The following is a 15,472-nucleotide window of genomic DNA, read 5'->3' on the forward strand; positions in this document are numbered from 1 at the left end:
TCCCCCACTGTGCCTTACTGATGCTGTATGACCAATGAAGAAAGAAAAAGGGAAGATAAATCCCAATGATGGGAAATCTTGCTTCAAGTCACTTACACTCTAGTATAATGATTTTTACATACTTTCTCTGCAGTGGTTACAACAAAGGTATTTTTCCTTTTCCCCACGACAGCATTTCTCTGCTATGTAATAGTCCTTTTGCCTAGGGAGTTAAGTCCAAAATTCAATGAGAAAGCCAAAAGCAATCAAGACAATTCTGCAGCCTCTTCTCCCAGAGGTGCTTTATGGGGTGTGCTGGAATTTATTTTCTTCCACTTTGCTCCTTTTCATTCATCTAATCTTGCCTTTTTCTTTGAAAAAGTCACAACTGCCTATTACTCCACTCGGAATACAACCCCAGCCTACTGTAATTCTGGCTATGAATTGCACATCTATCATATCATGAAATTTGCCCTCCACTTCAGCCCTCTCAGGCTAGTCAGATTTGGGCTTTAGGACCAAAACAAAGCTACAGGTGACCCCTCTTCCCTAATTTAACCTCCCCTCCATTATCTCTCTCAGGAAAGCCTTCGGTATGTCAGGAGCACTGCCCTGCCAAAGATGATCTTTGGCTCTCCTTGCTTGTAATTGGTCATTAGGGGCTATTGTTAAAAGTATGTGTAAATGTCACCACAGGTATCAGTTGAGAAGTGCCTGGGGGATGTCCCAGCTGAATACCTGAAATAACCTTCCAGGGACAGACACTGGTGGGTAGCACCACCAGTGTCTGTCCCTGGAAGCTTAATTCAGTCTCCAAATAAGATGAGCTTCATCTTCTTCAGTAGGGTCTTTTTGCTCAGGAAAACACTTGGAAGGAGATGAAGCTCATCTTATTTGGAGACTGCTGGCTCCATGAGGACCACACTTCCCCAAAGGTCTCCAGTAAATCCAGTTCTCCTGTCCACAGCCTCCTTTCCTCTCCTTTACTACCCGTTCTCATCTCAACAGCCTTTCACCCTCCCACTTAATCACAACTGCCATGACCACTCCCCACCCCAAAATCCCTCAAACTGTAATGAAGCAAGATGTAAACCCAGAATAATTATATTGCCCTTTACCCCTGCCTATGCCACTCAGTTTGTTTTCTTTGCTGCCTTCTTCAGTACTTGTTTGTTGCCTTTTAAGCCAGTGCTCTGTGGAGCAGGAACTACCCCATACATGCATTTGCAGAGGAGACTCTGGGAACTGGGTTCTACTGCAAAGATCATTGCTGAAATAATTTTTTGTTTTCTAGGATTAAAGTTAACATCAGCCCCACTGATGGGTTCCCCTCAGCAAAAAAAGTGTCTTTATAGCTGTTGCTAGAGGTAGCAGGTACCCTTTTACAGAAGGAAAGCAGGCAAATCATTTACAGCTGTAACACTGGAAAGACTGAGACCCACTCTAGGGATACTGGACATCCTCTGCCCATTACAACAGCAGTCCAGAAGTGATTTTTTAGATGAGATGCTTTTTCTTTAGTTTTGCCAGCTTTGGAGATTTCTTCAAGCTGAAAGACTCTTGTGATGTGAAATCACAGACAACCTCTTGATTTGCTTTATCCATAACCATCACCTAAAAGCTCACTGTTGCTCAGCCTTTTATGTTTGTTGAATACAAATCAATACAGAATGAACATTATTGACTTTGTAGGTAAACAGAAGCTCTTGATAATTGATTAAATTCACAACCCTTGGGCTGGGGGTGGGGGGGAGAAGTGCAGGCAAGGACAATACATCCATAAAGGAAAGTTTCTGAAATTAGATTGGGAGCTTCGCTTGCTGCCAGTATCCAATGGGTAATGTTAACCCTCTAAACTGATAGAGTACAAAATTCTCTGTATTTTCAGCGAGCGAGGTTGAACGTGACTGCACACCAGAAGCAACACAAAGATTTCACTGTGGGCCACACCAAGTAATCCACCAGGGGACATGGCTTCAGCCAGTGCTCTGGCACCCAACAGATATGCCTGCTGTTCCGTACGATTGGTCATGAAGTTTGTTTGACTTACAGGTCTTAAAACTTAAGGTTTTCATGTGTGTTGACCAAGCAGAAAAAACCCCCATTTTTATAACCTGAATTTTGAAAAAGTTAAGTGAGTAATCTCAAAACTCACTAATATTAACATTCCTGGATCCAGTATTTTCAGCCTTCTTTGGACACTTTTTTTTTAAAATACATTTGAACAACAACATTAACTAGCCTAGGCACATAGTTTCCCTGCTGCAGGCTTCTAAGGAGGGCAGGTTGGCAACACTGAGCAATACCCAGTGACTTGATACGCTTCAAGGAACAAAGCTGCTCAGATAACTACTCCTCAGTTCTCGCCTGCTAAGAAAATCCTAATCAGTCAGTGCCAATCTCTGTCAATGTGTCTGCATGGAGAAGTTATTTTACTGTTACACTGAGTTTGTCATCAATGCTGGTAACATCTAATGGACAGCTCCTTCCTTGGCCAAATGGCATTCTTGTAAACAAGATGCTATACCTCCTCAAAAAAGTCATTTATTCATGGAAAACATATCACAAAGCTCTACAGAGAGCACTTATTCCAGGTGTGCCTCTAGGGAATGAAAACAACTACACTTAAATATCAGGTAGCTTTGAGAAAAGCTGCCCACAATGGAATTGATTAAAACGTCAAGGACAGAATATGAGGAAAAATTAAGTCCTTATTAAGAATTGTTTCTGCCTAGCTCTGTGTCAAACGTAGCTAGGAAGGGGACAGACCTTAGTGCTGGTTTTCCTGGTTCTTCCCATGAAATTAGTTTTACCTTCCTAAACTTTTTGGAAACATGAAAGACATCTGTAGTCCACAACACAAAGATTTTAAATTCCTTGTTAATGGTCCTTGCTAATGGACTGGTTTTTTTCCCCTCAAGTGAAAACATTTAGAGAAGGATCATCAGCTGACTCAAGTCTAATTGCTAGAAGGCAACAGAACTGAACCAATTTATATTCCAAGAGGCTCAAACTCTCACAGCTTAACTGTCCTACTGCTCAGTTGACAAAGTTAGGAAACAAAACCCTACTGCAAGTCTTTTGAATTCCAGTCGTTTTTTGGAAAACATATTATTACTCAGGTTTATTTTTCTGAGACATACCAGTGCAAGGAAGTTTCATCTGGTACTGTACATTCCTTTCCCAGATTTTTTTAATTACTACATTCAACAACAATGAGATCTGATCATTTATTAGCAGCCTTTAAGTTCATTTAGAAACTTCATCATCAGGCAATGTTTGCTACCATCCATTAAAAATTGAGACGATTTTTTAGCTGTTGTGGTGTATTAAACACTGAGAAAAGAGGCTTAAAAGTGGGGATGAAACAGGGAAAATAATTACTTGTCAGTACAGAGATCTGGGCACATGTTAAGTTCACAGACCATCATTTCATTCAAGGCTAAGAAAGCTTTTTCTTCTCATAACAGAGGCAGCTTTGGGCTTTTCTGCTCCTAGCTAGCACAAGGGAGAGGATTCATTTAAACTAACACAAGTTCAGAAAGGTTTCAGAAAACTTCTTAAGGCCACACTCTCCTCCACAGACTAGCTCTGGAGTGGGGCTGCTTGCAGACAAGCCTGAAGAACAGTCAGTTTGGAAGTTGCATTTAAAATCAGTCCGCAGCTTAAAGAAAATTTTGTTCTTATCCTGGACCATGTTCTCCTTTAGTGAAGAGAAGTCTGACAAGTAGAAAAAAGCACAGCAGGAGCAAGCACAAACGGAGCCTCACGTGAATAGCTGTAGCATACTGTGTGAAATAAATAAAGGAGAGGCTCCAGAGGAATCATCTGTGTGTAAATTAAGCAACTCTTCACCGACCTGACTAGTCACTGATGGCATGCTATAGTTTTGTCCTAAGCAGTGAGAGAGAAAGAAATCTGTAACTAATCTGCTAATATCCCCAAGCGTTGGGCACTGAACCCCAAAATAAGGATTCCCAGAGAGCTGTCTTTGCATATCCACTCATCCAAGACAGAGAGTGTTTAATTAAATGCTGATCTTTACTTAAAACTAGTGAGGTGTGAATTGCTTGGTGAGTTACTGGAGATAATGTTGCTACTAATCTCGCAACCCATGGGCAGTCAATACTCAGAGAGGTAGAAGCCACTCATCTGAAAGTCATTAAGGCACCCACAGCTTAGGTGGTCAGAGTGCAAGGCTGTAAAACTGCCTGTCCCCATTGCATTCTTCACAGGCAGTAGCTGACTGCTTTCTCACCTGAGCCCCACTCCACACAAAATCTTCCAGAAGCAGCAAAGAATGGAAGAGCAGAGCTTAGATTTTCTTCCCTGTGTAATACAGGCTGAGCTAATTTAAGTGGAATAGATCAGTCCGGAGACTAACAGGCATTAAAGCAATGTGCAGTGACAGGGTCATGCAAGCAACAAGTGAGACACACTGCAGCATGTCAGGAACCTTCTACCCAAGTATGCTTTCCATGACCACCATAAAAAACACTCTTGCACCTCTAGCAATTTTACAGAAAGGAGAGAAAATATTCCATAAAAGGGAAGCTTTTCTTCCATGAATATTCCCTACTTCTGAAGGGTTGCAGAGGAGTTTTAGGAGGGAAATCCCCATCCAGTGGTCCTTCAAACATGGAGAGGGAGCACTAGGGCTTTCTTTGCTGAGGGCTGGAAGGAAAGTGAGTTACAGTGCCTGGGGCTATTTCTGAGTTTGATGTGCTTTCAAAAGAAAAAATAAAAAGAAAGCAAAGTTAGATAAGACGTGCATAGCAAAGAAGTAGAATAGCAAAGAGAAAGTACTGCTTCTGCCCACACTGCCAACCCTGAGTTTTCCATTGCCTTGCCCTGCCAGCCTTCACTACTACGGATCATGAAAATCTGGTCGTGACAGAATAAATCACTATATGTCCCAGGGGATCATCAAAGCAGCTCTTTGCCCTTCTAGCCCATCTAGCCTCGCTACAGGTTCCTTGTTCAAGGACTGAAGACAAGGCCATTTTAATCATTGCATTGTTCACAGCTGCCTTTCTGAAACAGCAACTCTTTTCCAGTTTGGACTAGTTCAGCCTCCTCACTACGATACAATTGATTAGACAGCTAAAAATCCAGCTATGAGCATTTTGCTTTATCTCAGACAACTGGGGATGTGCTTCATTACAGAGAAAGAGCTTCTCAATTTGAAACTGAAGTGATGGCAACAAGAAAATCTTTGTAAAAAAACTCAAAATGGCTTATAGCAACATCCCGCAGGTTGGAAGAACTGGCTGATCACAGTTATTGCCTTCTTTATCATACAAGCACTGAATCACTCTCCTACTCTGCCTTTAAAATTCAAAACTAGCAAGTATAAAGCTCAAGCAGTTCCTCCCTGGTTCTCTCCGAGGCCCATGATTTCACTGCTTCCATTCTGAAGGGGTCATGTTAATGCTGCTTTTACATGATGATTTTAGCACCTATCCCCAAAGACTGCTTTTTACAGCAATTCAACTGAGAGACAGAAATTTCATCTTCTTAAATTTAGATTTTTTTTCTCCTTTATAAATTAAAAAAGGCAAGCAGAAATGATTACTCCAAATCTGAGCTCAGAGCAAGCAGTCTTTAGGAAGTTATGCCTCATGCTAATATTGTGCTTAGTAAGTATGACAGCACACTGCATCTCAGCAGTTTTGTTTAAAGTTGTCATCATCAAGGCCAGAGACAAAGGCCTTCCCTCTCAGAGCAAGAAACACCTAGGGCAAGATGCAGGTTTGCATCGCTTCTCTAGACACTGAACCCAAGAAGTCCACTCAAAATACGTAGGCAACTGCTGAATGGTGAAAACCACTATTGTTCGACTCACTACTGGAGAAAAAAATACATCAGCATGAATTAGCCACAGACCGCAAGTTTACTCCAACACAGAGATGAAAAGTAGCTCTGGATCATCTCCAAATAATGAGGTTATAGCCCAAACTTCACACTGCCTCCGACTGAGTATCGTCCCCCAGAGCAGCTGGGCATGTGTGACTGACATTTAATCAGTTTCTGTGGTTTCTCAAAATTTGGGAAGAGTTAATCTACCATTGTTAAAAACATCACTACGTTCATGACACACATTCATCCAGCATGTCCACACAGCTGAACAATTATATAAAAGACTACCTTTGAAGGCAAACTATCTGGATGTGGCTCCAACTCCCCAACATCACAGACACAGAAATCATGCCAGCCCATACTGATGTTAAAGCCTTCTGGGGGGTAAAATGGGGGATGGTGTCATTAAAAAGCAAGCCCAAATTAACTATGTCTATACAGAGAGACACCTGACTAACAGATGACAATAATTAGACAAAAGCGTTTATAGGTGTTGATCTAATGCCATGAAGACAACACTAACTGCCCAATAATCCCACATACACAGCTCTCTCTAAGGGACTGCAAATCCCTAACCAATGCAATTTGATACACTTGATGGCAACTCCTTTTGGATCATGGATTTTTAATTGGTTTTTTTTCTAGAGTGTGCTCTGTATCTTGCAACCCTACTATAAATAGAGCTGCTCTCTTATTTTACTAGGTTACAGACATATTTTTCCATCCTCAAGCAGGCTACATGCAGGCAAATTTACCTGGACAGATGACTCATTAGGTCGAGGAGATGAGTTACACAGGCAATGGCAACACTTTCTGCTATGAGTCAGGAAGGAGAAAATGTTTTACCGTATGGTCTGTAAGAGGAGGCAGCACAATCAGCTTCTCCATGGTATTCATTACCACCCTCCAGAGCTCTTTCAGCACCCGTTTCAACACTGTCTTTTCACACACAGTCGCAAACAGTGTTAGGCTGCAGGGAGAGAGCAAGAACTGAGTAAGTTCAAAGAATGCAGTTTGCAAGGAAAAAAGGGGTGTGCATGGAAGAATCAGTGCCCCATCCAAAGCAGTTTGTCATAACAATTGCTTTAAGGGTAAAAATCTTTCCTTTTCATAAAGTACAGCCTGTCTTCACCCTTGGAGTTCTAGCACTAAAGATGTTTGGCCAAAACGGATTATTGACATGTCTGATCTCAATCATTTCTATTTATTGACCTGGGGATTACAGATGGTATCACTAAATTATGGTGGTTGGGAATAGTCCAAATAAGAGCAGGTACCATTGAACTGGTTCCCTTTAAGAAGATACTTCCTGATGTATCAGGTTTCCAGAGTATATAGAAAAAAATTACAAACAAATACAGAATAATAGGTTTTAAACTTCAAGGGGTTATTATAATGCTTTTTGTTGAATATCTAGATTAATAATTCCCAGACTGTTATGCAGAAATTCCTGCACACCCTCTGATTGCTGCTGAAGTCTCTAATTCTTCCACCTCTATAACCACCTCAAAGCATTTCTGGGACTCCTTCTCTGTATTTTGTTGAAATTGCATTCACCACCAATCACCTGCCATATGTTTATCTGCTTTTACATAAAGAAGTTCTGCTTTATCTCCCTAGTTTGTCCTCCTTTATTATTGTACAGGCTACCAAAAAGGCCAAGAAATGTTAGATTCTTCTTCAAAATGATTGTTGGACTTCAGCATTTACTGGTCACACTGGGAGAGCTACAAAACAGGAACACTGCAGCCAGTAGCAGTGCACAGGCAATAGCTGACTCTTCTACATTGTGTAACATCTCCCAGGTTTCCCTTCTTCCCACAGCTGGTTAGACAGTATATGAACAAAACTGAACAGGGACAAGACTGATGTGAGTAGGATGCAGGAAGCATTGAAAAAGACTCTCCTTCCGTAAAGGAGGAAAGAAAATAATCCAGGCTAAGATTATCATAATCAAAATTCCTTGCTCCACAGCTGGATGAAAAGCCCATAGCATACCAAGCTCCCAGTGACACAAAGGAAGGTGGCTTTTCAGCATTCATGAAGGCAAGCATGGAAAATGCTCAAATGAGAAGACTTCTAGAGGTAATGATTGCTGCAGAGAGTCACTTACTACATGGTGACCCAAAAGAAAGATGGGACAATCAATACAAAGAGCAACAAAAGAAGCTATATTTTAAACTTATAAAGCTTCACATCCCTTGCAGCATTTATTATGAAAATTGCTGGCCACCTCTTTCAAAATAAAGAACTGCTGTGCATCAGCAAGAAGTTTAACTTCTACAATGATTAAAAACTATTCCTCTTTATAGTTCAAGGCTTAGCTGATGAGAATTATGTGCAGTTAGCCACAAAAAGTCCCTGTACAGCTGAATCATGCTGCATGGTGTTAATGGCAACAGTTAATTAAAGCAATGGATCAAGCTTGTGTACATCACATAGTTCAGAAACTTATTTTCTAGTCAGAACAGCACCAGGTGTGTCTAGAACACACACGCTTAACATGACTGGGATACTGAGTAGTATATGTATCAAGTATGTAAATGTGGTTTGGAATACGTTTGCTAATTAGCTACAGTACAATTTGTATAGGAAAAAAAATGTAGCTAGTAAATTTAGAATTTCAGTCTTTCCCACTACCTGATCAGCAGTGTGTTTTGCTGACTGCTATAACTGCCAGAGGGAGAAAGGAGAATTGAGAGTGTGCTCTGGCCCTGAATGAAGGCTGAAAAGGTGACTCATGGCTTGAGATGCAGACAGAGATGGGAAAAAAAGACCTTAATTCTTCCTGAAAATTTGGAGGCTGAACATCTCAAGAACAATCCAGAATATGGAGCTATTTTGCCTTCCCCATCATGTTCCCAATCCGATGTACTGTGTATGTAACATATATTTGAACACTCCCTTACTTTCCATCCAGGAAATCCATCAATGGCCTCAGGACATTATCTGCATCTTGTGCAACTGTGTTTCTGGCATTAGCAGCAACATTTCCTGTCCCTTTCACTTGACAGAGGATATCAGACATTTGCTTGACACACTCATCAATACGAGTCTGAAAGCTGAGCAGATAGGAGAGAGGCAAAAACAAGAATATCAGTGGCAGAAATCTCAGGTCTAGTACATAAGGTAAAATACTGCAAGTCCATAAACAATGCACTCAATTACATGCTTGGTCCTTCCTGAGATTTGCTGCTCATTTCCTTACTGTATTTGCTACCAAGGGGTATGCTACCCACTTCCTTATGCCCATCATCCACAGACAGCCTACCACCTCTGAACATGAGACACAATCACATTTGAGAGGAGTTTTTTCATTCAGCTTGCAAAAATAAATGATCCTTTCCTGATTTCAAGAAACGCTGTTATTCTTAGCTCAAAGCACGCTGCTGTATCTTTGCTTTCTACACAGGGTGTTACACCACAGAGATTGGGTTATTGTATGGAGCAGTGGCACAATGCATGCACAACTCTGAGCACCCAGGAGTCCATCGGCAGTAATCCGGTTATGACCCATCGTAAGCTAAGTCTTTAAAATAATAGAGAGAGCCTGAAGGCAGACACCAACTGAAACCAGTCCACTGCCATACCGTCCATGCTATATCGAAGTGTCAAAATGGGATGTGGGGCTCAGCTGTGCAACAAACAGTGTCACTGCAATGACGTGACATGCAAGGCATTAAAGCACAGTTACTTTTCCATCTCTTATTGCTAAAAGGAGGTTCAAAATGAAATAATACAATGGTTAAAAATGATGAATAGATCAGCAGAGCTGTCAACATATCAATTCAATGAATAAAGGAAAATGCTTTGACATTTAAAAGAACAGTTACTAACAACAGTTTTTACAAGTGACATTTAGCTATCCACTAACAGCACAGAGCTTTGAAACCAGGAAAACAAGTCAGTGCTAGGAGCTAGGGTAGAGATTTAAGAGCAGGTACACAGGTTTGGAAGTCTGCTTTATATCTGCACAAGTGGAACTTCAGCTGTGTGAGCCACTTAGGACATCTGTGGGTTGGGTGCCAGCATAGAACCCCTCTGCCCTGTGGCTCTCACCTTCCATCTCCACCTCATCATCTCTCTCCTCTCCTGCATTGCCACCTCCAGCCTCATGGTCCCTCTTCCTCACTTCTAGCCTGACTCTCACTAGGGCAGTTCCAAAGAGCAATTTCAGAGCTGTCTTTCCATGCAGCTTCCACTTCCACATTCCCCGTCCCTAGCAGAGAGTGGCTTGCAGCAGTCAGTTGTGGCTACAATGACAGCTTAACCAGAGACATAAGTCACATCAAACAAAACAGTACAAAGAATTTCGTGTACTGCTGACAATCCCTGTACTGTTACAGGCTAATCTCACCTCACAATCCTCCCATCAGCTGCAGGACCCTGCTTCAAGATGCTGTAAACCCCCAGCCAGGGTATGAAAAATAACAGAATCCCTTAAAAGATAAAAATTAATACAGGCAGAATTGTCACCAATTATGAAAAATCATATATTAGTTACTGTGGGAACAGGTTCACCTGAAAGTGAAGTTTGTGCAGATGTACAGCTTAACAGTAGCCCTTGGCAGCAGCAAGTTAAAAGACAGCCTCCCCTATGCTGTCAGACAGGGCCTCCTGCTCCATAATTCCTGCAGGAATTCCTTCCTTCACTCCTACAGCCTCCAAGAACAAAACAGCAGCTAGCCTTGCGTGAAGTATAAACCCTTTCAAGACTCCTTTTCTCTATGGTATCCTTTAAAGCAGAAAACACTTCTGTGTCCAAACATAATCCTCTCTCAGCACAAAGGTGCTGAGGCTCTCGGATGTGTGCTGCTTTCCCAGCAGGCACAGTTATCTCACATAGATGAAGAAAAGTTAAGATCTGCAGTGTCAGGTGTGCAGAGTGTTGTAGGAACAACTGTTTACAGACTCTGCACAGAATATTGTGGATGTCTGTCTTACCTCCCACATTTACATCCTTTAGAAGATCCTGCTTATACAGTAAACTGCAGCTCTGCTTTTCATTCCCTATTACTGTCAAGGAATGAGCAAAGCATCCGAGCTGTCTGACTTGCTAAATCTCTTGCTGGCACATCTCTCTAAAACACTCCCTGGTATGTATGCTGATACTGAAAAATCTCTTTAAATCATATTTGCAAATGTCAAGATTGTACCCTAATTGTCTTATAGCAGTGACACCATGGAGACAGGTTTCAGATAACAAAATTCACCCCCTAATTATGATTTCTCACTCATCCTCCACCTAATTATGAACCTTATCGATGCAATTCAGTTACAGTTTGAACCTCTCCATTTCTTGCTATATAGCATCCATTACTGGCAAGGGGATCTCCTCGTTTATCTCCCCACTTAGCTCTGTGTGCTGAAATCCAAACAGTCGCTGACAAATTCCACCATAATGTTTTGGTCATAAGTACTGCAAATCTGTAGACTGTAGGAGGCCAAGTTGGTACAATTTGCTTTATTACCCTTGCCCATGTTTCAGCTATACTACAGTTCATGCCTGCATTAATCTTGTTATAAAGCACAACATGAAATGAATGGGGTTTATCATGAGAAGTGGCTGTTTTCGAAGATCAGTTGGGAGCCCTGTAGTTCTAGATTTTGCTTAATTGACATCTTTTATGGTTCACTACAAAATTATTATGAAATCGAGCACATTTTTATCCTCAGGTAAATGGTAACACGATTTGCAATAAAACTTAATTGCCATCAATTACTCTGGCAATACTTTAAAGAGCTCCTCCCCTTGAAACATTAGAAAACACCACTCACTGTAGCATTAGAAAAAGTCAATCTCAAATTCTAAACCTGTTGCCTTTTTATTCCAATATTAATTTAACAACTAGAAATCAGTCAGCTGTTTCATACATTTAGATCAGAACGTTTAAACATGAATGTTGCTTCATAAATGCTAAGCTGGAAACTGCTTTCCGAGCAATGAAGGAGCAGGCAATTCTGCTACCGGCAAGCACTACTTACAGAAAAAAATCACTCCATGTAATTCAAATACATTTCACAGTTGAGAGATCTCCATGTTACATTTCTAAGCAGAGCAATATAGAAAAGAGAGACTTCAAAAACATTTCTCACTTCTTTAGATAGTCTCAGTATTTGAAAGACCATGAATTTATGACAAAAAGAAAAATATAATGCAGTTGACACAAGTTTCTTTTCTCTTCTTAGCCTGACTGAAAGAGATTAGAGAAAAGAAAGGAATGCTGCAAGGACAGGGACCTCCTTATACTCACCTGTTACCAAACACAGCACTCAGCTCATCCAAAACATTGTTCAGCTTCACCTGGAGCTCTTTGAGATGGTCACTTGCTTCTGCATCCAACTGTGGATGAAAGAAGAGCACTTAGCTTGAACTCAAAGGGCAGTCTGCGGTCCTTCACAGTGCTCTTCCTCACTGTTGAGGCTACTCTTAATAAGCAGGTGAACTGTGACTGCTGGTCTCTTGCCAGCTAGGATGCTCTCCTTCTCTGCCTGCTGCTGTTACAGAAGCTGTGAAATCAACAGTTATTTGCCTAAACAGCAGCAAGTGGTTTCCCCAGGCTCCAATACCCTTTGATACCATTCCTGATATTTGTAAGGTTGAGCAAGAAAGTGAATGTGAACTCCCTGTGGCCAACAGAGTAAGCAGGCTGAGAAATCATCAAGCACTGTGCATTACCTTTGTCTCACGGGTCACTTCACCCCTCTAAGTCTAGAAGGAGACAGGGCTTTTCAGACTGGATGTTATTTACTTGTGCATTTCTCCATGCATGGTCTTGAAAGATGCTATTTCACCTTCCACCCTGCTGTCAAGTATTCAAACTTAAGATTAACCCAGCTACTGCTCTCAGAAGACTGGACCCCAGCTATTTTGAAAATCTGGCCACAGTATCACGGCAAGAACTGTTGTGCACTGATCACTTTTGGAAAGCATAATCCCAGCTATGGGTATTGAGCACAAGTAGCTCTACTCTCACATGGAGCCAGACAGCTTTTTGTATACAAATGTTCAGAGAAGACTTCACAAAACAAATAAAAAAAAGTGCCCCAAGCACCACATGGATGCTGCTGACACCTTGGCATGTTCTGTAAAAAAGTGCTTGCTCCATTAGCCCAATGCCACCTGTTTTCACATTGTGAATACAGTACCCTGTATTCCAACTGTAGTCATCCCTCCAGCCTGGAAAGAGCCACTTCTGAGCAACCTATCTATGTGTATACATAACAACACATGTTGAATACTTTGGGATTATTTGCTCTGAAAAAGTAACTTGTAAAACAGATTTGCCTTTACATGCAGGCAGGCAAGCTGCTTGCAAAACAAAAACCTTCCAGAAATGTTTGCATTTGGCATTCAGGGCTTCAGCCTTTGCCTCTAAGGCAGAGCATCTATTTACAAACATGATGAGCCAGAGGCCGGTACAGTGGTTAAAAATCAGTTTAGATTTTTATGGTATATCCATGCATGCAGCTATACAGGATTTGAGCATGACCGGAGTTCCCACTTCTATATTCAATGCTGAAGCCCTCTTCAGATTCCTCAGCATCTGTCAGAGAAAGCCAAGCCTTAGGGGATTTGGAATCTGATCAGTTCACTTTCCTGTTGTAAGATGGCACAGAAAGCTGACACCATTATGCATTTGAACCTGTGCTAATGAAACTCCTGGATCACAGCTTTTAAAATAATTAAAAAAAACCCCAAGCAAATGATGCTTACTTAAGGCTTATAGCTTCAGGTATTGCTAGCTCTGATTATTTTTCCTTTATTAAAGTTAATTTGTATTTCTATTACCTTTACAACTCCCTTACTCTACAAAGGCAGAAGGAAGCTAATGTCATGCCAATCAGCAGTCATTCTAGCCAAGCTTGTAGGTAACAAAACAAAACCAGCATCTATTGGTGGTGGTTTGTCTTGCCCTTACATCATCCTTCCCTTCTACTGTAAAGGGGCAACGAGTCACAAGCTGTCTGGTTTGCTATCTACAATTAATGGCACCGAACAGTTCTCTGATTTTGGCCACTTCTGTTAGATTTGAGGCATGACCAGTTCATGATTCAACAAAACATTTCAAGTAACTGCTTTTCCACGTTAAAAAAAAGAAAAAAAGCCAGAAGAATTTGGCACAAGACACTTATTCCTCACTATTTACTTCTACTTCTTTATAAGCTACCAGATGCATGTGTTACAAGTCCAGAGGATGTCTGAGGTCAGCATCAACAACTTATTGCCCTGGTTCATGAACCATACAATTAATGACTTGTGTTACTGTGAGGTGAAGAGCTCACCAACCACCTCTAAGCTTCTCCTTGCTATTGTACTTTTTGATTGCAAACTGACCTTCTTGGGAGCAGAAGAAAGGCTGATTGCCAGCCCTGTACTGCAAGAAGGGACCAATAAGCTGGAGCAATGCTTTGCCAAGGGGATGAGCTCCATTATCTGTGGCAAGGAACTCTCCTCCAGAAAGAACATCAGCTCACAGCTCTCTCGGTGCAACTGGCAAGACAGCTGCCCAGATTTAACTTTGTCCAGCCACACCCTCAGGAAGCCAAACCCTGGTGGGAAGCATTCTGGTTCAGTATCCATCAACTCCTCTGTCATCCTAGAAAGGCTGTTGTCTTCTGAGCAACTGCTACTATGGAAGGAGTAGTCCACATAACACATTACTAATCATTAATGCTTAGGTATTGGCATGCCTTGGCTTGAAAGCAAATTTGGGGGAATTACCTGACTGGGATTTAAGTACACTAGGAAGGTGCCGGTAGGTGTGTACTACTGTTTCACATGTATAAATCACACATTACTTACAAAGTCCCTGTAGCATGTGGTGTAACTGCAAACTATTATTTGCCAATATGGTGAAGGAATGATAACAGCACTCATATGAAACAGTGTAAGTTTTGCTGTTGCTGCTCAGCCAATGAATTCTAAGCATATCATCTATCACTGACAGCAGGAAATGCTACTTGGACTGCATGATAAATCTGGCTGGTAGAGTAACGCAGAAAGCAGTATTAGGCAGTTGGGTCACTGCCATATGTCACGTCCAGACCATTTCTGTCAGAAGCTGGAGCTCAGCAGGCTTATGATCTCCATTCTGTGGGTGTATTGGAGATGATTCAGAGGAAGAAAGCTAATGAAAAGTTCTCTGTGCAAAACACGGTACAGTACCCACAGTGAGGTGGCTTCTGATCTCTGAGCAAGTGCTGCAATTCCAGTGGAAGTAATGGCTGGCATGGACACAGTTCCTTGGTTAAGACTAAATGTGCAATACAGAAAACTGACGTGCATGCAAAGTGGGAAGTGGTAACCCCATATTTAAATTTCAGGGAAGAAAGCAGGGCCCTGTTAATTTCCTGCAAAGATTTGGGTCTTGGCACTTAGAGAATCTGGGCCTCGAAGTCTCATCCAAGCACATTCAGGGCTGGAACCTCAAGTTCTCTGCTAATCTGAATGATGGCATTTACAGCATAGCGTTATGAACTTCACTTTAGATTGTCCTTCTCCTGCTTCTCTCATGGATGAAATGGAAACCACGAGTTTAAGAATTTGCTGTGAACTTTGCAAGTTTTCCAAGAGATGTCATTAGTTCTTCTTTGGTTTCTACACACACTGGTGAAGCATGAGCAACCAGAA

General features: G+C 41.5%; 1 protein-coding gene across 13 annotated transcripts in view; it reads right to left on the minus strand.

The window, feature by feature from the left end:
- The window catches only part of UNC13B (unc-13 homolog B), a 223,055-nt gene that overhangs the window by 15,696 nt on the left and 191,887 nt on the right, over positions 1–15,472 (minus strand). For all 13 annotated transcript variants that reach the window (XM_052776337.1, XM_052776339.1, XM_052776338.1 and 10 more), the window contains 3 exons: positions 12,093–12,181; positions 8,748–8,900; positions 6,685–6,808 (listed from right to left, as the gene is read on the minus strand). In XM_052776337.1, the coding sequence (XP_052632297.1) occupies positions 6,685–6,808; positions 8,748–8,900; positions 12,093–12,181 (366 nt within the window). The remainder of the gene's footprint in view (positions 1–6,684; positions 6,809–8,747; positions 8,901–12,092; positions 12,182–15,472) is intronic.

Source organism: Harpia harpyja, chromosome Z (assembly GCF_026419915.1).
Source record: "Harpia harpyja isolate bHarHar1 chromosome Z, bHarHar1 primary haplotype, whole genome shotgun sequence".
NCBI lineage: Eukaryota > Metazoa > Chordata > Aves > Accipitriformes > Accipitridae > Harpia > Harpia harpyja.